This window comes from Zootoca vivipara, chromosome 2 (genome assembly GCF_965207765.1).
Source record: "Zootoca vivipara chromosome 2, rZooViv2.hap1.1, whole genome shotgun sequence".
NCBI classification, from domain to species: domain Eukaryota; kingdom Metazoa; phylum Chordata; class Lepidosauria; order Squamata; family Lacertidae; genus Zootoca; species Zootoca vivipara.
In genome coordinates, this window is record NC_142584.1 from 122,016,261 (window position 1) to 122,038,455 (window position 22,195).

General features: G+C 45.8%; 2 protein-coding genes across 3 annotated transcripts; both read left to right on the top strand.

Moving 5' to 3' along the window:
- Positions 1 to 670: 670 nt before the first annotated feature.
- Positions 671 to 10,572, top strand: LOC132591660 (uncharacterized). Of its 2 annotated transcripts, none has more exons than XM_060271108.2 (2): positions 671 to 735; positions 7,830 to 10,572. In XM_060271108.2, exon 2 carries the CDS (start codon positions 7,875 to 7,877, stop codon positions 9,123 to 9,125), a length of 1,251 nt encoding a protein of 416 aa, XP_060127091.1. In that variant the 5' UTR covers positions 671 to 735; positions 7,830 to 7,874; the 3' UTR covers positions 9,126 to 10,572. The 2 variants fall into 2 exon arrangements, with proteins under 2 accessions (XP_060127091.1, XP_060127089.1); XM_060271106.2 differs by lacking the exon at positions 671 to 735 and adding an exon at positions 4,863 to 5,190.
- Positions 10,573 to 12,124: 1,552 nt separating this feature from the next.
- Positions 12,125 to 20,629, top strand: LOC148687247 (uncharacterized). The gene is made up of 2 exons (XM_088664206.1): positions 12,125 to 12,200; positions 16,540 to 20,629. Exon 2 carries the CDS (start codon positions 16,623 to 16,625, stop codon positions 17,607 to 17,609), a length of 987 nt encoding a protein of 328 aa, XP_088520332.1. The 5' UTR covers positions 12,125 to 12,200; positions 16,540 to 16,622; the 3' UTR covers positions 17,610 to 20,629.
- Positions 20,630 to 22,195: the final 1,566 nt, after the last annotated feature.

Genomic DNA, 22,195 nt, shown 5'->3' on the forward strand with positions numbered 1-22,195 from the left:
TGACTAAGCATTTGGAAAGCCTCTCGGACAGCAAGAGCTGCTTGGCAGGGGAACAGACTCCCATGAGAGGTTTCTGAGCAGAGGTTGGGGGGGCCATCTGTCCTGGATGCTTGAGCTTGAGCTGACCCCCCTTGCAGGGGGTTGGTCTAGATGACCCTTCAGGACCTCAGATTCTGTGATGCTATGGCTCTTCAAAGGGGCAGTGGGGAGAAGGGGGAAAATGTATACACATATATAATGACAAGGGAGAACACCATTTAGGATCATCCTAAGTCACTTTTCCAAGGCCAAAAGGCGCACCCCAACTCCGGTCTACTCTGCAGGGCTGTTGTAACGGGGACACGCTACGTCACAGCCCTGCCTCCCCCACGTGGGGAAATGGGCGGGGAAATGACCGGATCCCCCTCCCCCCCCTCCTGGGAAGGGATCAAAAGAGATGATAGGACTTTTTGGGAGGTGGGGGGGGGGATCTCTTTCCCTGCAGCCTCCGGGGATCGAAGCTGGGAGATGATCAGGAAAGAAACAGGATATTCAGAGCTTGTTTGGAAGGAGGAGAATTTGTGTCTTCTGGGAGGGAGGGGGGCGTCACTCATTCCTCCCCCCCCCAGGGTCAGTGAGCTCCGCTTCCTAGAGAGGCAGGGAGGTTGGGAGGGGGAGGGGCCAAGGGGGAGGGGGAGGGGCCTCCATCCACATTCCCGGAAGAGGAGCAGGTCGGCAGAGGAGGAGGAAAAAGAGGTGCGAAATATATCTATATCTATATCTATATATATTGTGGGGGCGGGAGGGCGGGAGAGAGATAAATCTGCAAACAGGGCAGCTGGGAAAGGAGGGCAGGATTTGGGGCGAGGGGGGGGGAGGAAGGAAAGTAGGGGAGTTTTTCCCCCTCCCCTCCCCTCCCCCTTCTTTCTGTGGGTCAGTCGAGCGGGGGAGGGGCCCTGCTGGGATAAAGGAGCCCCTCCCCCAGAGGGAAAGGAAAAGAGAATAGAAGAGCGAGCAAGGGAGGGGGGAGCAGGGAGGACAAAGAGGTAGAGCTGGGGGGGAAGGGAGGGAGGAAAGGGGGCGGAGACCCCCCCCCCAAGAACAACTCCCTCCCTGGGCGCTATCTGCACAGGCCCTGATCCATGGAATCCGGCTGCAGATCAGGGACCCTCCATTCTCAGGGTTCTCACTGCAAGCCCCCCCAAAGAAATCAGCCTTCCTGCCTTTTACTTATGGGGGTTCAGGGGGGGCCTTTCTGCAGAGGGAGCACCAGCAGGGTTTGCATTGCAGCGCAAGGAGGTGCTCAGCTGTCAAGAGGTGCAAGAGGACCCCCCCCCCAAGCAGGGCTGGGACTTGAAGCGAGACCCCCATTCCGCGCCCCTCTGCGTGTTCTGGGTTCTCCCTGGCAAGCATCTCTGGGGCAAGGCTTGGTGGGTCCCTCTTGTCTAGAGCAGGGGGCCCCAAACTTTTGTCAAAGAGGGCCAGATTTAACGAAGTGAAGATGCATGAGGGCAGACCAAAGTTGTTGACCATTTTTTACAAATTTATTTTTTTAAAAAAAATATTTATTAAAGGTTTTCAGACATACAAAATATTAAACACAAAAAAATACAAAAAACAAAAGAAGAAAACAAAACACAGAAAAAAAGAAAGTATAAAAATCATAACTTAAATCTTATTTGTAATCTATTGACTTTCTCACCCTCCTTCTGCTGCGCTTCTTTACATTTCATAATTAGTAAATTCTAAATCTTATATAAATTCTAAATTTTCATCAAAATTACCATATTACCATATTTATTATATCTATTATCTCTATATCTTTTAAACACCTAATCTATATCTTTCATCTTGATTCTAATATCCCTATCTTCTAACAATACTTATTTTCAAACCCTTATATAATCTACAACATCCTAGTATCTCCCTCACTACCATTAAATCAACCATTACATGCTTATTTTTCAAATAAATTCTAAATTTCTTCCAGTCTTCTTCCGCTGCTTCTTCGCTCCCCGTCAACTCAGACAGTTCCATAAATTCTATCAATTTCTTCTGCCATTCATCCACGGTTGGTAATTCTTCATTCTTCCGATTCTTTGCCAATAGTAATCTTGCAGCTGTTGTGGCATACAAAAAGAAAACAACATCTTTCTTGGGGATATCATCCCCTGTTATCCCAAGTAGAAAGGCCTCTGGTTTCTTAACAAAGGTGCTTTTCAGCACTTTTTTCAATTCATTATAAATCTTTTCCCAGAAGTCTCTCACTTGGAGGCACGTCCACCACATGTGGAAGAAAGTACCTTCTTGCTTTTTACATTTCCAGCACCTATTATCTTTTTTTATGATAGATCTTAGCTAATTTTACCGGAGTCAGATACCATCTGTACATCATTTTCATTAAATTTTCTTTTAAAACTGTACTTGCGGTAAATTTCATGTTGTGCTTCCATAACCTTTCCCAATCTTCCACCATGATGTTGTGCCCCACATCATTTGCCCATTTTATCATTACGCTTTTTGTTTGCTCATCCTTCGTATGCCATTCCAACAATACATTATACATTTTAGATAAATTTTTACTTTTGGAATCTAACAATTCTTTTTCTATCTTGGACTTTTGCATTTGAAAACCAACTTTTTTATCCATTTTAAACATTTCATTAATCTGGTGGTATTGAAACCAATCGTTTACTTTACTCTTCAACTCCTTTTATGGTTTTAACTTTATCGGATCACCGTCTTGCACTAAGATATCCCTATATCTCAACCAGTTTACTGACATATTCAATCGTTTTTGAGTTTTAGCTTCTGCCGGTGAAATCCATCTGGGTGTTTTTGGTTCAAATAATAATAATAATAATTTATTATTTATACCCCGCCCATCTGGCCGGGTTCCCCCAGCCACTCTGGGCGGCTTCCAAAAAAACAGAAATTCTAAAATACAGAAATCCATCAAACATTAAAAGCTTCCCTAAACAGGGCTGCCTTGAGATGCCTTCTAAAGGTCTGGTAATTGTTCTCTTTGACCTCTAGTGGGAGGGCATTCCACAGGGTGGGTGCCACTACCGAGAAGGCCCTCTGCCTGGTTCCCTGTAACTTGGCTTCTCGTAATGAGGGAACCGCCAGAAGGCCCTCGGAGCTGGACCTCAGTGTCCGGGCAGAACGATGGGGGTGGAGACGCTCCTTCAGGTATACCGGACCGAGGCCGTTTAGGGCTTTAAAGGTCAACACCAACACTTTGAATTGTGCTCGGAAACGTACTGGGAGCCAATGTAGGTCTTTTAGGACCGGTGTTATGTGATCTTGGCGGCCGCTCCCAGTCACCAGTCTAGCTGCCGCATTCTGGATTAGTTGTAGTTTCCGGGTCACCTTCAAAGGTAGCCCCACGTAGAGCGCATTGCAGTAGTCCAAGCGAGAGATAACTAGAGCATGCACCACTCTGGAGAGACAGTCAGTGGGCAGGTAGGGACTCAGCCTGCGTACCAGATGGAGCTGATAAACAGCTGCCCTGGACACGGAGTTGACCTGTTCCTCCATGGACAGCTGTGAGTCTAAAATGACTCTCAGGCTGCGCACCTGGTCTTTCAGGGGCACAGTTACCCCATTCAGGACCAGAGAGTCCTCCACACCCGCCCGCCTCCTGTCCCCCACAAACAGTACTTCTGTCTTGTCAGGATTCAATCTCAATCTGTTAGCCGCCATCCATCCTCCAACCGCCTCCAAGCACTCACACAGGACCTTCACCGCCTTCACTGGTTCTGATTTAAAAGAGAGGTAGAGCTGGGTATCATCAGCATACTGATGGACACCCAGCCCAAACCCCCTGATGATCTCTCCCAGCGGCTGCATATAGATGTTAAAAAGCATGGGGGAGAGGACAGAACCCTGAGGCACCCCACAAGTGAGAGCCCAGGGGTCTGAACACTCATCCCCCACCACCATTTCTGAACACGGCCCAGGAGGAAGGAGCGGAACCTCTGCATGACAGTGCCCCCAGCTCCCAAGCCCTCTAGACGGTCCAGAAGGATGTTATGGTCGATGGTGTCAAAAGCCGCTGAGAGATCCAGCAGAACAAGGAAACAGCTCTTACCTTTGTCCCTAGCCCGCCGGAGATCATCAACCAGTGCGACCAAGGCAGTTTCAGTCCCATGATGAGGCCTGAATCCTGACTGGAAGGGATCCAAATGGTCCGCTTCTTCCAGGCGTGCCTGGAGTTGTTCCGCAACCACTCGCTCAATCACCTTGCCCAAGAATGGAAGATTTGAGACTGGGCGATAGTTGGCCATATTGGCCGGATCTAAAGATGGTTTTTTAAGAAGCGGTTTAATAACCGCCTCTTTCAGCGGGTCTGGGAAGGCTCCCTCATGGAGAGAAGCATTTACCAACCCGCGAAGCCCATCGCCCAGCCCTTCCTGGCTAGCTTTTATAAGCCAGGATGGGCAAGGATCAAGGAGACAGGTGGTTGGTTTCATTCGTCTAAGCCAGGGGTTCCCAACAAAATTTTCCCGAGGACCCCTCATCGAGCCGCTATTGTGACAAGGACCCCCATTAATTCCTAATCCTAAAATTAAAAAGTGAGAGCCAAATTAAGAGTCTTTTTATATTTTATATTTATATGTTTTTTACAGTTCTTCCTCTTCATCTGTAGGCCTTTGTCGTTTTAACGAACCACTTTTAAAGCAACGGTCCATTTTTAACTACGCGAACTGTAGCTTCCATGAAAAACAACGCTTTGTTTACAAACACTACTGTTTTGCAAATAGGCAACATGCGCCAGGGAGGAGGGAGGGGAATGGAGAAGACAGGGTACCTGCGCAGTAGCGCACAAATGAAGCTGACGCGCGCAAAGCATCTTGGGGAGGTGAGCGTTAGTAGAATGGGCACGCTGCCTCTTTGCAAAACAGTAGTGTTTGTAAAGCGCCACCTAACGGCATACAGCAGAACTACTGCCTCTATCTAATTCTAGTTTTGCGCTAGACTCTGCTCATGCAGGAAGTGGCCAAAATAAAAAATCTGTTATACGAAATATATTTAATATATTTTTTTATTCTAATAGCATCTTGCGGACCCCTCTGGCATAGCTCGCGGACCCCTGGGGGTCCCCGGACCACCTGTTGGGAACCACTGGTCTAAGCAGCCTGTCCACATCCTCGGAGGTAACAGGTCTTTATACCTGTTCCACACATTAAAGAGGGTTTTTCTAATAAGGTGATTTTTAAAACCTCTATGAACTTTGACCTTGTCATACCATGAATATGCATGCCATCCAAAAGCATTATTATGACATTCCAAGTCGAGTAGAACCTCCAAACAAGCTCAAGGTCCATTTTTTACAATTTTACCCCATAATTATTGACCTTTTTTAGATCGCAGTGAGATCAGGCCCCCAAATCTGACTTTGGACATGCCTGGTCTAGAGAGAGGGAGTCCATGGAAGTGTTAATGGGGGCCACGAGAGAGGCCCCCATTAACCCCACCCTGTCTCCCTCCTCTCCCCCCTCCCTGCTCATCTGGCGAGGCCCCTCTGGATGGAGAGGTGGGCTAGATTGGGAGAGAATTGGTGGGCAGGACGAAGGGGGAGCCAGCCAGGGAAACCTCTGGGCAGAGGGGAGATTGGGGGGGCGGAGGGCAGAGGAAGTTGGGGGGCTGAGGGAGGGAGGGAAGCATCCCTTGGGGAGGGATCAAAGTCAGCATTGGCAGGAGGGGGGAAAGGAAGAGAGAGAGAGACTTGGGGGCTGCCTGCCTTGACTTCTCCCTCCTGCCCAGGAATCTCCTTTGAGTAGACCAGGGAGAGATCCCTGAACAGGAGGCCTGATCCACCCACCCTCTCCTCCCCTGAAGCTCAGTCCTTGCCCTGCCAGAAGTCCCAGGTCAGCTCCTGCATGGGGCGCTGGGGGCTGTTATAGGGAGTCTAACCATTGGGGGAAAGAGGACAGGGAGGAAGCCCACTTTATTCTTTCCGCCCTTTGAGGCTTCTGTCTTGGCAACTACAGTCTCACCCTCATGCCTGTGTTTCTGGGGAGAAGCATCTAAAGGGTTCCTACCCAGAGATACCTGTGCCCAACTCCTTCTCTCCATTCCACCCGGTTTCTATTACTGCCACTATTTCAGATCTCTTAAATCTGGGATTTAAGGGATTGGGAAGATTGTTATGGAAATGGGTGGGATTCCCCCCCCCCAAACAGCCTGTGTATTCATCATTGCGATTGTTATTGTTCTTTATTTATTTTTTGAATCCCTCCCCAAACAAAAATACATATCCACTTGTTGATTTGTAGTCAGTGGTACATCCGGCCCAATCTGCATCAATATCCCCAAACTTTTCAGGATTACCAACAGCTGACAACTTCCATTTACAATTCATTGTGCCCTTCAAACACCGTACCCCCCCTTTTCACGCCCATCAGTCCTATTCAAGGAAAACTTCCTACTAAGAATTCCCACAGCATTAGCTAAATCAGGTTTGCAAGTGGTACCAAGATACAAAAGTCTACCAATTGCTGACCTGGATTCTATGTTGTCAGGTAATGGTTTCAAATCCTGCTGATTCTTTAAGAAGTCAGTAGCCATGGGCGTTGCAACTGGAAGTGCATCTTGCATTTGTAAATTCTGGATCAGGGCATGAATCCTTTGCCGTTGATTTAGAAGAAATGACCCATCTTCTTCTCTTTCAACTTGGATTCCGAGGTAGTTCTGGATCTTTCCCAGTTCCTTGACCTCAACCTCTTGGCTTAGGTGTTTCACAACCTGTGCATATAGTGTCTGTCATTTGCTGTGGCAAGAATCAAGTCATCAACAAAAGCTAAAACTTATGAAAAATAAATGCTCCCTTACTTGACTTGCTGAACAGGCCCTTGTCGGCATGGCCTTGCTTGTACCCAAGCTGCATCAGCATTTTATTCAGTTTCTGATTCCAGGCTCAAGCATTGAGTCCATAAAGTCCCTTTTGCAGTTTGCTCACTAAATGTGCCTCATGTGGTTTCATAAAACCTTTAGGTTGCCTCTGAAATTTGACCCTGAAGAAAGGCACTTGCAATGTCAATGTGCCTCATTTCCATTTGCTTGGCGGCTGCAATGCTCAAAAGCATTCTTACGCTGCTGTACCTCACAGTTGGCGCAAAGACTTCATCATAATCTTTGCCATAGCGTTGAGGAAAGCCTTGCGCTGCACTTCCTCTTCTGCCCCTTTCTTAATCTGAAACACCCACTTCCTTTGTATGGCCTTCTTACCGGGAGGTAGGTCAGTAAGAGTCCAGGTCTTCTTCTGATGCAGTACAACATTCCTTCTGTGTGGCCTTCCTCCAGAGAGAGGCTTCTGCAGTTGGCATCTCCTCCCATGTAGATGGTTCTTGAGAACAATGGCGGCAGTGGGAGCCCCCATTAGCTAAAGTGGTACCTCAGATTGAGAATGATTTCAGGTTAAGAATGGACCTCCAGAACGAATTAAGTTCGTAACCTGAGGTACCACTGTAGCTTCCAAGACTTCTCTTGCTTCCAGAAGCACTATCAAATGTTGCTTCCAGTGCACAAAATTGTATTCATTTAACTTAGGACCCTGATGAATAGTGGGCAGCTTCATGGACATAGAACAGCTCCCTTTCCTATGAGAAAACACTTTTTTATAAAAAGTAAACTCTACAGTTCAAGCGTATTCTAAGAAAATGCTACTTCATTAACGCTGATTAAGGGTTATGAAAGGCTGGTGATGCATTACAATTATTTAACATTATTTCATTTGCCTTTCTTAAAAATTTGGAACATATGGAGGTGAGCAGAGAATGTATGAGATGTTAAAAAAAGAGCAGGTGTTGATTGATGTGTGTAATATTCCTTTGTTTTCTTCCTAGAAAACAAATAGGATTTCCTCCCCGTTTTGCCCTCCAAAGAAGACAATGGAGAAGGCCGCCAGAAATCTGGGGGGGCATTTCAATGCAAATAACGAAGAAGCCATTAAAAAACCATTTCAATGCATGGAGTGCGGAAATAGATTCAGTCAGAGTGGAAACCTTAGAAACCATCAACGGACTCACACGGGGGAGAAACCATTTAAATGTATTGTGTGTGGAAAGAGCTTCAGTCAGAGTGGAGAACTAAGAAGACATCAACGGAGTCACACGGGGGATAAACCTTTTGAATGCATGGAGTGTGGAAGGAGCTTCACTATTTTTGGAAACCTTAGAAGACATCAATGGGAACACACTGGGGAGAAACCATTTAAATGCATGGAATGTGGAAAGAGCTTCAGTCAGAGTGGAGACCTTAAAATTCATCAACGAACTCACACGGGGGAGAAACCATTTAAATGCATGGAGTGTGGAAAGAGCTTCAGTCGGAGTGGAGAACTAAGAAGACATCAACGGAGTCACACGGGGGAGAAACCTTTTGAATGCATGGAGTGTGGAAGGAGCTTCACTATTATTGGAAACCTTAGAAGACATCAATGGGAACACACTGGGAAGAAACCATTTAAATGCATGGAGTGTGGAAAGAGCTTCAGTCAGTGTGGAAACCTTAGAAACCATCAACGGACTCATACAGGGGATAAACCATTTAAATGTATGGAGTGTGGAAAGAGCTTCATTCAGAGTGGAACACTAAGAATTCATCAACGGACTCACACAGGGGAGAAACCATTTAAATGTATGGAGTGTGGAAAGAGCTTCAGTGAGAGTGGAAAACTTAGAGAACATCAACCAACTCACACGGGGGAGAAACCATTTAAATGCATGGAATGTGGAAAGAGCTTCACTATTATTAGAAACCTTAGAAGACATCAACGGGAACACACTGGGGAGAAACCATTTAAATGTATGGAGTGTGGAACGAGCTTCAGTCGGAGTGGAACACTAAGAATTCATCAACGGACTCACACGGGGGAGAAACCATTTAAATGCATGGAATGCGGAAAGTGCTTCTGTAGTGGTGGGCAACTGAATTCACATCATCGAACACACACAGGAGAGATGCCATTTACATGTATGGAGTGTGGAAGGAGCTTCACTTATAGTGGAACACTAAGAATTCATCAACGGACTCACACAGGGGAGAAACCATTTCAATGCATGGAGTGTGGAAAGAGCTTCAGTCAGAGTGGAAACCTTAGAATTCATCAACAGACTCACACTGGTGAGAAACCATTTTAATGTATGGAGTGTGGAAAGAGCTTCTGTACGGGTGGGCAACTGAATTCACATCATCGAACACACACAGGAGGGAAACCATTTAAATGTATGGAGTGTGGAAAGAGCTTCAGTCAGAGTGGACTTCTTACAAAACATCAACAAATTCATACTGGGGAGAAACCATGTAAGTCCTAGGGAAGGGGATAGAAGTTCAGTTGTAGTGGAAGTCTTACAAACCACCCAAAGACTCTGAGGGGTAAGAGTTGTAAGAGTGGAAACGCTACAAGCCATGAATAAACTCAAAGAAGGGCCTCCAAGTCCCAACGGCTGTTCGTGGGGCACATGCGCAGTAGCGCAATCCCACGGACACAGGGACTGGACGCAGAGACACTTGGATATTATTATAGAGGATAGTAAGCATAATATAATATTTAATGTATTGTTAGATAGGGAGGGGGAGTGTGTGAGTCTGGAGGTTTTGCTTCTGAATGAGGATGGACTGAGGGTGAGCTGGTTTTGGTGTTTGGGGGAGGGAGTTGGAAATGTTTGTATCTGGGAATGGAGAGTTGCACAAAGTGGAGCTGAGATTGGAGGTGTTGCTCTGGAAGCAGAGTTAGATAAATATTATAGGAATAGCAGCATCACTCCAACTGTTATCATTGCAATGATGCAACCATGAAGACACACAAAGACTGAAAGCACCTCCTTATATGCCGAAGGTAATCTTGAAACCATCATCTATTCTTTTGATTTGTAGATATATTGTGTATTTGGTGGCAGGAGAAATAAAAGGGGTACGGTGGTACCTCTACTTACGAGTAACTCTACTTACGAATGGAGCTCTGTCCGCCATCTTGGATGCATTTAGATAGGGTTTTTTCTACTTACGAATTTTTTAGGTAGGGTTGCTTCAACTTACGAATTTTTTCTCCCAATGCATTCCTATGGGATTCGACTTACAATTTTTTCGACTTATGAATGTGCGTTTGCAACGCATTAAATTCATAAATAGAGGTACCACTGTATTTAGTGGCATAAGCAGGAAAGCCTCTGTTCCTAGCTGCACGTCTTGCATGAGGAGGGAAGGGGGCACAGGGAAGAAGGGGCCGTACCAGAGCATCTCAAAGCAATGTAAGGATGAGTCTACTGTGGAAGGAGGTCCAGGCAGGTCCCAAAGCGAGAGTGCTAAGGGTCAACGTCCTCCAACTCCGCCATCTGCCCCAAGGCAGGAGCCCCCTCTGGGCCCTGAGGGTGGAAAGCCTCCCTCCACCTTTGCAACTGGACATGATCCGAGGGCAGTGATGGCGAACCTTTTAGAGACCGAGTCCCCAAACTTCAAAGCAAAACCCACTTACTTATCACAAAGTGCCAATGTGGCAATTCTGCCTGTATATCCATTTTTTTCCTGTTTGTTTCACGTTTCTTCTTTATGACGACTGTTGTAATAAATAATCCTTCATAAACGTTATTGCATTCTATTCTTCATTAAATTATCTTTCCACTGATATTTATATTATGGTATAACTCAGTTATATGTTGGAAAATGGCGTTGGAATGAGGGAGATTGCTAGAAGGAATGAATTTCCAAGCATGATAGGTTTTCTGAATACAAACTGCTTCTCTTCTAGGATACAATGTTTCCCATTCTAATTGGTTTACTAGGTAACGAGGTTTCGATCTGCAGCCACTCCCTTCTCCTGTCAAAATCCTTGAGCTGGCTCTGCAGAACCAATGCATTCTCCTGGTTGGCTAGAATGGAGCTTTCTTCAAAGACGAGCTTCATTTACAACTGCAAACCCATGGGATCGCTTATCGGGGTTTGAGGAGGGAAAACCAATCTTTCTTCAGGAGGGGGTCTGGTGTGTTGCTGGGGTAGCATAATATTGGAGCGAAGGCACAGGACCGGTCGGGCTCCCTTGAGGGCATCGGTCCAGCTCCTGTCAGGTGCAAGTGAGACCTTGTTCATGTGCCCCCTCCCCCCGTCCTGTCATAGAATCATAGAATCATAGAGTTGGAAGAGACCACAAGGGCCATCCAGTCCAACCCCCTGCCAAGCAGGAAACACCATCAAAGCATTCCTGACATATGCCTGTCAGGCCTCTGCTTAAAGACCTCCAAAGAAGGTGACTCCACCACACTCCTTGGCAGCAAATTCCACTGCCGAACAGCTCTTACTGTCAGGAAGTTCTTCCTAATGTTTAGGTGGAATCTTCTTTCTTCAAGCTTGAATCCATTGCTCCGTGTCCGCTTCTCTGGAGCAGCAGAAAACAATCTTTCTCCCTCCTCCATATGACATCCTTTCATATATTTGAACATGGCTATCATATCACCCCTTAACCTTCTCTTCTCCAGGCTAGCCATGGGGGGGGGAGGTAGGACCCTGAGTCAGCCAAAACAGTTGGGGTGGGGACATTTTCAGAAACACACATCGGTGGGGGAGTCTTATTTTTGAAACTTACAGTAGGGGAGTCAGGGTTGGGACAGGGCAGGTGAGGGGACACTGAAGGGAGACTATGAAGGTCTATTTAACAGAAAAGGGTCCATTAGACTCAAAAACCCACAGCAACGTATGGCCGGGCCAGCTAGTGTGTGTGTGTGTGTGTGTGTGTGTATAGATAGATGGATAGACAAGGGATAACACCATTTAGGGTTGTCGTAAGTCACTGTTCCAAGCCCCAAAGGCGCATCCCAACTCCGGTCTACTCTGCAGGGCTGTTGTAACGGGGACACCCTACGTCACAGCCCTGCCTCCCCCAGGTGGGGAAATGGGTGTGAAAATGACCGGATTCCCCCCTCTCTCCTGGCAATGGATTAAAAGAGATGAAGGGGGAGGACTTTTTCGGAAGTGGGGGGGGAGGGTCTCTTTCCCTGCCGTCTCCGGGGATCGAACCTGGGACCTTTTCAGGAAAAGAAGAGGATAACAGAGCTGGGAGGGAGGCGTCACTCATTCCTCCCCAAGGGTCAGTGAGCTCCGCTTCCTAGAGAGGCAGGAAGGTTGGGAGGGGGAGGGACCAAGGTGAGAAGGGGGGGAGGGGGAGGGGCCTCTATTCACATTCCCGGAAGAGGAGCAGGTCGGCAGAGGAGGAGGAAAAAGAGGTGCAAAAGATTGGGAGGGGCGGGGGAGATTTGGGGTTGTGGGGGGGGGGAGAAGGGTGTGCTTTTCCTCCCCCTGAATCTCCAAACAGGGCAGCTGGGAAGGGAGGGCAGGATTTGGGGCGGGGGGGGGTGAAAGGAAAGAGGGGAGTTCCCCCCTCCCCCTTCCTTCTGTGGGTCAGGAGATCCCACCGCCCTTTATATGACAGGAAAGGAAATGGGAAGAGAATAGCGAGCGGGGGGGGGAGGACTTGGCAGCACCCCCCCGTCTCCCTCCTCTTCCCCCTCCTTGCTCACCTGGCGAGGCCCCTCCGGATGGAGAGGTGGGGGCGCTTGGGAGAGATTTGGAAAGAAGAGAGAGCTGGCCAGGGGGGGGTCCTCTGGGCAAAGGGGAGACTGTGGGGCGGAGGGCAGAGGAAGTTGGGGGGCAGAGAGAGGAAGGGAAGGATCCCGGGGGGAGGAATGGAAGCCATCTTGGAGAAAGAGAGAGAGACTTGGGGGCTGCCTGCCTTGACTTCTCCCTCCTGCCCAGGAATCTCCTTCCAGTAGACCAGGGAGAGATCCCTGAACAGGAGGCCTGATCCAGCCACCCTCTCCTCCCTTGAAGCTCAGTCCTTGCCCTGCCATAAATCCCAGGTCAGCTCCTGCATGGGGCGCTGGGGGCTGTTATAGGGAGTCAAACCATGGGGGGGGGGAAGAGGAAAGGGAGGAAGCCCCCTTTATTCTTTCCGCCCTTTGAGACTTTTGTCTTGGCAACTACAGTCTCACCCACATGCCTGTATCTCTGGGGAGAAGCATCTAAAGGGTTCCTATCCAGAGATACCTGTGCCCAACTCCTTCTCTCCATTCCACCAATATTCCCATATTCCATTCCAATATTCCCACTGCAGTACAGTATATCTTTTTTTTAAGATAATTTTTTTTGTATCACAAAACAAACTAATAATCACAATAAAACAAAATACATTAAACAGTTAATCATTTGTTATAACATTGTGGTGGAGTCTCCTTCTTTGGAGGTCTTTAAGCGGAGATTTGACAGCCATGTGTCAGGAATGCTTTGATGGTGTTTCCTGCTTGGCAAGGGGTTGGACTGGATGGCCCTTGGGGTCTCTTCCAACTCTAGGATTCTAAAGTTCGCTTCAGCTTAAGTACAGACTTCTGGAACCAATTGTGTACTTAAACCGAGGTACCACTGTATTGCTTTTCACTATGTTGTTCTCTATCACATATCATATAAGACTATACCTTTTAATAGAATAATAATTATTATTATACCACTCCACCTAAGTTGTTATCTTTTATAGTTCAGCATGAGAACAAAAAAGAAAATACATATAACCCCAACCTAAGTGAGCAAACATTTAAAAAAAGAAAAGAAAATTCCCCCTTATTTCATAATCATATATAACCACAGTTTTGACTTCCTGTTAATCCCTAATGCATAAATTATATTTTAAGCATGAATGTATTCCCGTTGTTCTATATTCCACTAACTATTTATCTACTACATTCTTACAACAGTATGTATCCTTCATATTATTGTCCAACTCATTCTTTCTCCACTATCACTCAAATGCCGGCTAGATATTCCCACTATATCAGATCTCACGTCTGTGGGATTTAAGAGATTGGGAAGACTGCTATGGAAATGGGTGGGTTCCGGTGTTTGCCCCTTAAAAGCCTGCAGCATTATTATTATTATTATTACTATTATTGCAATTTCAATGTGGCTCGTGGGCCAGATAAACGGCCTCCGTGGGCCGGAGGTTGCCAATGCCTACTCTATCCTCTCATCCAGGGGAAGGTGCTGTCCCATTGCCAGTGTCCTCAACACAATGCAGCAGCCTCAGGAAGTCAGTGGTGCAGGATTATTTGGGAATGTGTGCAGTTGGACTGTATCAGGAAGATCTTGGAGATCAGGGAAGAAGGAGGAGGAAATGAAATACAGATATTCAGGGTTTTCAGAAGAGGGGGAAGAAGGGGAAAGTGTGTCCCACCAGATAAGGCTCCCCTCATCCCTGGCCATATGCCATCTTTCCTTGGGATGATGGTACTTTGTGTCCAACGACATCTGGAGGGCCAGAGATGCCTCACCTCAGCATAGAAGGTTCCCCAAACTTTTTTCAAAGAGGGCCAGATTTGATGAAGGGAAGGGCCGTGAGGGCCTGTCAAAGTGCCAACCAAAGTTGTGGACCGTTTTTTAGAGTAGAAGTTGAAAAGTGGAACTTTATTTAGACTTTTACCACAGGAAATAAACTGCCACAGGGGCCGGATCAGGCCCCTGAAACGGACTTTGGACAAGCCTGCCCTAGGGGCTCAGGGGCTCTGTTACTTGGGAGTTGGTGGAACTGGATCTTAAGGGTTCTTGAGACCCTAACACTATAAATCCACGGTGTCCACACTCAGCAGTGTAGCAACCCTTGGCGGCCCCTGGGGAAGAGCTTTTTAAAGGAAATTGTTCACCCCCAAAGTTGCTTGCTTAGGAAGGTACAGTGGGTCTGACCACTTGCAGCGCTGTCCCTCCCTCCCCCCGCCCTGCTTTCCTGCACTGCTGCCCACACTAAAGGTGTGTGTGGATGAAATCTGTGGCTAAAATGTCAGATTTTAAAAATCGGATAAATGTCGGAAATGTGGAGAAGTAAAGGGAGACATGTACCACATGGGGTGGGCCTGCCGAAAAGTTAAGGAATTTTGGAACCTCATTTCTGACGAAATGAAAAAGATATTTAAGGTAACGTTTGTAAAAAGATAAGAAGTGTTCCTTCTCAGAATATTAGGTAAGAACATTCCAAAAAATAGAAGAGAAATGTTCTTATATGCCGTATGCGGCAAATTGGAAAGGAAAAAAGATACCTACAGTAAGGGAATGGCAAGATAAACTCTTAGAATTTGCTGAACTGGCTCAATTAACAGACAGGTTAAGGGGAAATACAAAACAATCATTCATACAAAAGTGGGACATGTATAAGAAATATCTGCAAAAATATAAGAATGATACAATCTCTATGGTGGCATTTGATTGACTTGTATAAATATAAATATAAAGCGATTAAATAAAGGAACTGGATATGACATGTTATAAGAATATACTAAAAATTGAGTAAGAATAGGATAACTTTCAATGTTGTAAAGGTAAAATACATCGGGAAATGTCGGGAAGTCAGCAATGTCGGGAAGTTAATCCTTTTTATTTTCTTATATAGATGGTTTATTATTATTATTATTTCTAAGTTAATTTACATTTATTATGTGAGATAGTGTTAAAATGAATTTAGGGGAAGAAGAAATGCTGTAGTTAATAGTTTGTTACAATTGTGATTAAGTTTAAAGAAGTATGAATTTAAGATAGTAAATAAAGATTTACCTGAAAGAGGGGGAAAATAAATCTGTGGCAAAGGTTCTAATACACAATCGTGGCTGAGAAAAACAGCCGTGGAATATGAAACTGGTTTGAAGACTTGGCTTCTTCTTTACACTCAGGTGGAAACATCACTGGTTTCCCTTCCTTTCTCCAGAGTAATCTTCTTTCTTTTCTTTCCCACGATCAGTATTCTTCACCTTTAATAGTCACCTTTTCAGCGTCATTGTGATCTTCAGATGAAGAGAAATATACAAATTTAATAAATAGTTTCCAGTAGGAGCAAAGGGGGAAGAACAGTGAGAGAGGCTTGGGCTGGGATTCTCCACTAAGATAGGCCAGTGTCAGGAGGCAGGTGCGAGACTCGGCGGCATATAATTATTACCAATAGTAATTGGGGTGGGCGTTTTAATCTGGGATTCCCAGCAGTCAGGCTCCAGCTATTTTCCTTCTGCATCTCCAGCTCTCTCCATGCAATGATGCAAGGCTGAGAGATGGAGGTCCAACCCCAAGAACATTCTCCTACCTGAGCACTCCTTCAGCCAACCACAAGCACCAAGCCTTGTCACTGGACTTATATATGGGTCTCCCAAAATGGTCAATATGCACCTCCAGAGGCCAAAGGTGATTAATAAAGATCTAGAGATCAAAGGGGACAAAATGTGGCCTAAGGGGTGGGGGATTATTGTGCAGAGGATGAAGAACTTCATGATGAACTTAGGACCCTGATGAATAGTGGGCAGGTTCATGGACATAGAGCAGCTCCCTTTCCAGTGAGAAACCACTTTTGATAAAAAGTAAACCCCACAGTTCCACCGTATTCTAAGATAATGCTTCTGAACTGCATTACCATTATTTGACATTATTTCATTTGTATTTCCTAAAAACTGGGAACATGGAGGACAAGAGAGAATATACAAGATGTTAAAATAAGAGCAGCTGCTAACTGATGTGTGTAATATTCCTTTCTTCTCTTCCTAGAAAACAAATAGGATTTCCTCCCCTCTTCGCCCCCCAAACCAGACAATGGAGAAGACAGTCAGAATTCTGGGGGGCCACATTAAATGGGAATAACGAAGAAACCATTTAAATACATGGAGCGTGGAAAAAGAGAGGAGAAGCAGTTTGAAAGTATGGAGTGTGAGAAGAGCTTCAGTGACAGTGGAACACTAAGAAAACACCAACGGACTCACACAGGGGAGAAACCCTTTAAATGCATGGAGTGTGGAAAGAGCTTCAGCCAGAGTGGAAAACTTAGAATTCATCAACGGACTCACACAGGGGAGAAACCATTTAAATGCATGGAGTGTGGAAAGAGCTTCAGTAGAAGTGACAGCCTTAATTTACATAATCAAACTCACACAGGGGAAAAACCATTTGAATGCATGGAGTGTGGAAAGAGCTTCAGTCAGAGTGGAAAACTTAGAATTCATCAACGGACTCACACAGGGGAAAAACCATTTGAATGCATGGAGTGTGGAAAGAGCTTCAGTCAGAGTGGAAAACTTAGAATTCATCAACGGACTCACACAGGGGAGAAACCATTTGAATGCATGGAGTGTGGAAAGAGCTTCAGTCAGAGTGGAAAACTTAGAATTCATCAACGGACTCACACAGGGGAGAAACCATTTGAATGCATGGAGTGTGGAAAGAGCTTCAGTCAGAGTGGAAACCTTCGAATTCATCAACAGACTCACACAGGGGAGAAACCATTTGAATGCATGGAGTGTGGAAAGAGCTTCTCTTCTAGTTGGACACTAAGACTACATCAACAGACTCACACAGGGGAGAAACCATTTGAATGCATGGAGTGTGGAAAGAGCTTCAGTCAGAGTGGAAACCTTCGAATTCATCAACAGACTCACACAGGGGAGAAACCATTTAAATGCATGGAGTGTGGAAAGAGCTTCAGTCAGAGTGGAAACCTTCGAATTCATCAACAGACTCACACAGGGGAGAAACCATTTAAATGCATGGAGTGTGGGAAAAGCTTCAGTAGAAGTGACCACCTTAATTTACATAATCAAACTCACAGGGGAAAAACCATTTGAATGTATGGAGTGTGGAAGGAGCTTCACTTGTAGTGGAACACTAAGAATACATAAACGGACTCACATGGGGAAAACCATTTAACTGTACAGAGTGTGGAAAGAGTGGAAAACTTAGAATTCATCAACGGACTCACACAGTGGAGAAACCATTTAAATGTATGGTGTGTGGAAAAAGCTCAGTCGGAATGACAACCTTAGAATTCATCAACGGACTCACACAGGGGAGAAACAAATGCATGGACTGTAGAAGGAGCTTCACTGAGAGTGGACTTCTTACAAAACATCAACAAACTCATACAGGGGAGAAACCATAGAAGTGCTAGGGAATTAGATAGAGGTTCCGTTGTAGTGGATGTATTCAAACCATCAAAAGACTCGGAGTGTTAAAAGCTGTAAGAGTGGAAACTCTACAGGCCATCAAAATGAGAGACACGGTTTAAATAGAAAGAATGTGGAATATACATTGGTTATTAGAGTGTAGAACCTGTTTCTCTCCTACTTGACACTTTCTCTCACATCAATCACAGCGTATGTGAGCTTTTGTTGTTTGTATGTAAGATTGTCTAGACATGTATTTAAAGTAATCAAGGTAACAATTCACAATAGTAAGCACAATATAATATTGAATGTACTGTTCGATAGGGAGGGGGAGTGTGTGAGTCTGGAGTGTTGCTTCTGAATGAGGATGGACTGAGAGTGAGCTGGTTTTGGTGTTTGGGGGAGGGAGTTGGAAATGTTTGTATCTGGGAATGAAGAGTTGCCCAAAGTGGAGCTGAAATTTGGAAGCAGAGTTAGATTAATATTATAGGAACACCAGCATCACTCCCACTGTTATAATTGCAATAATCGAACCATAAAGACACAGAAAGACTGAAAGCACCTATATTTAGCTCTTTCCAATTACCGCCCAGTTTCGAATCTTCCATACCTGGGTAAGGTAATTGAGAGAGCGGTTGCCGATCAGCTGCGTAGGTTTCTGGATGAAACATCGGCTCTGGATTCATTTCAGTCCGGCTTTCGCCCTGGTTATGGGACCAAGATGGCTCTGGTCGCCCTAACAGATGATCTCCCTAGACAGCTGGATCAAGGCGGGTCGGGACTGCTGATTCTTTTAGATCATTCAGCAGCCTTCGACATGGTCGATCACAAACTTTGAGACCACCGCCTTGCCGACGTGGGGATTCAGGGCACAGTCCTTGGTGTGTGGAGTCCCACAGGGCACAATCCTTTCCCCGATGCTTTTTCACATCTTTATGCATCCCCTTGCCCAGATTGTCCAGAGTTTTGGGCTGGGTTGTCATCAATATGCTGATGACACCCAGATTTATCTGCTGATGGACAGTGGAGTACAGGATCAGATTTAAGGTGCTGGTTTTGACCTTTAAAGTCCTCGTACCTACAGGACCGCCTCTCCTGGTATGCCCCACGGTGTACCTTAAGGTCCACAAAGAATAAAATTTTGGATATCCAGAGCCATAAGGTGGTTAGATTGGTCTCAACTAGGACCAGGGCCTTCTCAGTACTGGCCCCGACTTGGTGGAACACTCTCTCACAGGAGACCAGGACCCTGCAGGATTTGACATCTTTCCGCAGGGCCTGCAAGACGGAGCTGTTCCGCCTGGCCTTCAGCCTGGACTCACTCTAACTCCTGTTTTCCTCTCTTATGGTTTTGATTTGGGCCATTTTAAAATGAGGCTGCATTTTAAATTTTAAATTGTATTATAACCTGTATTTTAACTACAGGTAGGTAGCCGTGTTGGTCTGAGGTAGGCGAAACAAAATTTTAAAAATTCAAAAAGAAAGAAAAACAATCAGTTAAAATACAGTCGAAACATAATAAAAAAATTCCTTCCAGCAGCACCTTAGAGACCAACTAAGTTTTTATTTTGGTATGAGCTTTTGTGTGCATGCACACTTCTTCAGATACACTGGAATAGAAGTTCCCAGACGCTTATATATAAAGGTTGGGGAGGGGGGTATCACTCAGAGGGTGGTGGAAATGGATGATTGACTGACTGATAGCTGTTGACAACTGTAAATGACTGCAAATGATCTTTACAGGAAGAAGTAAGCGGTGAGATGGCTTACTTTTCACCGGCTTACCATCTCACCGCTTACTTTTTCCTGTAAAGAGCATTTGAAGTCATTTACAGTCGTCAACAGCTATCAGTCAGTCAATCACCCATTTCCACCACCCTTCTGAGTGATAAGCATATGTATATGTATATGTAAGCATCTGGGGACTTCTATTCCAATGTATCTGATGAAGTGTGCATGCACACGAAAGCTCATACCAAAATAAAACTTAGTTGGTCTCTAAGGTGCTACTGAAGGAATTTTTTTATTATGTTTCGACTGTATTTTAACTGATTGTTTTTCTTTCTTTTGCACCTTATTGTAATTTTACTGGTGTCTGCCGCCCTGAGCCCGGTTTTGACAGGGGTGGGCGGGGTATTAATGAAAAATATATTTATTTATTATTACTTATATGCAGAAGGTAATCTTGAAACCCTCATCTATTCTTTTGATTTATAGATATATTGTGTATAGATATTTTTGGTGGCAGGAGAAATAAAAGGGGTGTTTACTGGCATAACCAGGAAAGGCTCTGTTCCTAGCTGCAGGTCTTGCATGAGGAGGGAAGGGGGCACAGGGAAGAAGGGGCCGTACCAGAGCATCTCAAAGCAATGTAAGGATGAGTCTACTGTGGAAGGAGGTCCAGGCAGGACCCAAAGCGAGAGTGCTAAGGGTCAACTTCCTCCAACTCCACCAGCTGCCCCAAGGCAGGAGCCCCCTCTGAGCCCTGAGGGTGGAAAGCTTCCCTCCACCTTTGAAAGTGGACATGATCCGAGGGCAGTGATGGCGAACCTTTTAGAGACCGAGTCCCCAAACCTCAACGCAAAACCCACTTATTTATCACAAAGTGCCAATGTGGCAGTTCTACCTGTATATCTAATTTTTTCTGTTTGTTTCACGTTTCTTCTTTATGACTTCTGTTGTAATAAATAATCCTTCATAAACGTTATTGCATTACATTCTTCTTTAAATTATCTTTCCAATCTTTCCATTGATATGTAATGTTATGGTATAACTCAGTGCTTTCTTTCTATAAAAAAATATATATTTAGGGGGTACTCTCATATTGATGCCAGCTGCATCAATCTCGTACCCTAAAAAAATCGACTTTGGACACCCCAAAAACACACTTCTCCTTTTTAAGCTTAAGCCCCGCATCCTGCAATCTGATTAAAACAGCACGGACACGCTCAAGCAGGTCCTGAGCATTTTTCCCAGCGATAAGAACATCATCAAAATAGGGCAAGACCCCCGGAAGCCCTCGTAAGAGGCGCTCCATAAGCCCCTGAAAGATTCCCGGTGCCACACTGACCCCAAACTGGAGCCTTTTTACGCTAAATGCGCCCTTGTGGGTGACAATGGTCTGAGCCTCAGCAGAGTGCTCTGACACTGGCAGTTGTTGGTATGCCTGAGCCAAGTCAAGCTTTGCAAATACCGTGCCCCCAGATAACGTGGCCAACAACTGAGAAACTACTGGAATAGGGTATGAATTGCCCCGTAACGCTTTGTTAATTGTACACCTGTAATCTGTGCATATGCGCACTTCCCCGTTTGCCTTCAAGGGCGTGACAACCGGGGTCTCCCATCTGGCGGATTCAACAGGTTCTAATACCCCTTGGGCTACAATTTTATCTAATTCAGCATCAATTTTTGGCTTAAGGGCGAAAGGAACTCGCCTGGGCTTAAGCCGGATGGGAGCAATACTTGGATCAAGGGCAAAATCAAGAGGGGCCCCCTTGTAACACCCCAGGGATCCATCAAAAAGCATTGCAAACTCCTGGTACAAGACATCAAATTTTTCATTAGTCACTGTAACAGAATTAAGCCCCGAAATCCCCAGTCCCAATGCTGGAAACCAGTCCGTGCCCAACAGACTGGGACGGTTACCCTTAGCAATCACAAGCTTCAGTACGGCTGTCCTGGCTCTGAACTGTACCTTGACGGAGCACATTCCCAAAATTGAAATGCGGCCTGCCGTGTATGACTGCAGTGTGACTGGAAAAGTCTCCAATGAGGGAAACTTACCCCCCGGAAAGAAGGAGCGGGCAGTTCGGTCGGAGACCATGGAAAATCCTGACCCAGAGTCCACTTCCATGTCGCAGGGATGCCCTTCAATCTGGACCCGGATGGTTGTCTTCTCCTGTGCGGGGAAGGGTACGGTCTTCCCATTTATTACGGTGAGGTAGTTGCAGTCATCAACGAGGTGAGTGCTGGATGCAGATCTGCGGTGCGAAGATCTCGGGGACACTGCAGAATCAGAGGTGGCAGAATGACAGACCCTTGCAAGGTGGCCCAACTGGCCACATGCCCGGCACATGACGTCACAGAAACGGCAATTTTTCCCGTCGTGGTTTCCCCCACAGCCGGCACAAGCGGGGCGATGGTTTTTGGATGCAGTGGTACTATGGCGGACCAACTCAACCCCTCGCACGGGGCTCTGGTCTGGACTGGCTACAGGGTCTCCCGTGAAATGGGTGGTGTTCAACAGTGCTTTCGCTGGCTTGAGTACG

Coding starts and splice junctions, on each gene's coding strand:
- LOC132591660 (XM_060271108.2), top strand. CDS start 7,875: ATGGAGAAGGCCGCCAGAAATCTGGGGGGGCATTTCAATGCAAATAAC.
- LOC148687247 (XM_088664206.1), top strand. CDS start 16,623: ATGGGAATAACGAAGAAACCATTTAAATACATGGAGCGTGGAAAAAGA.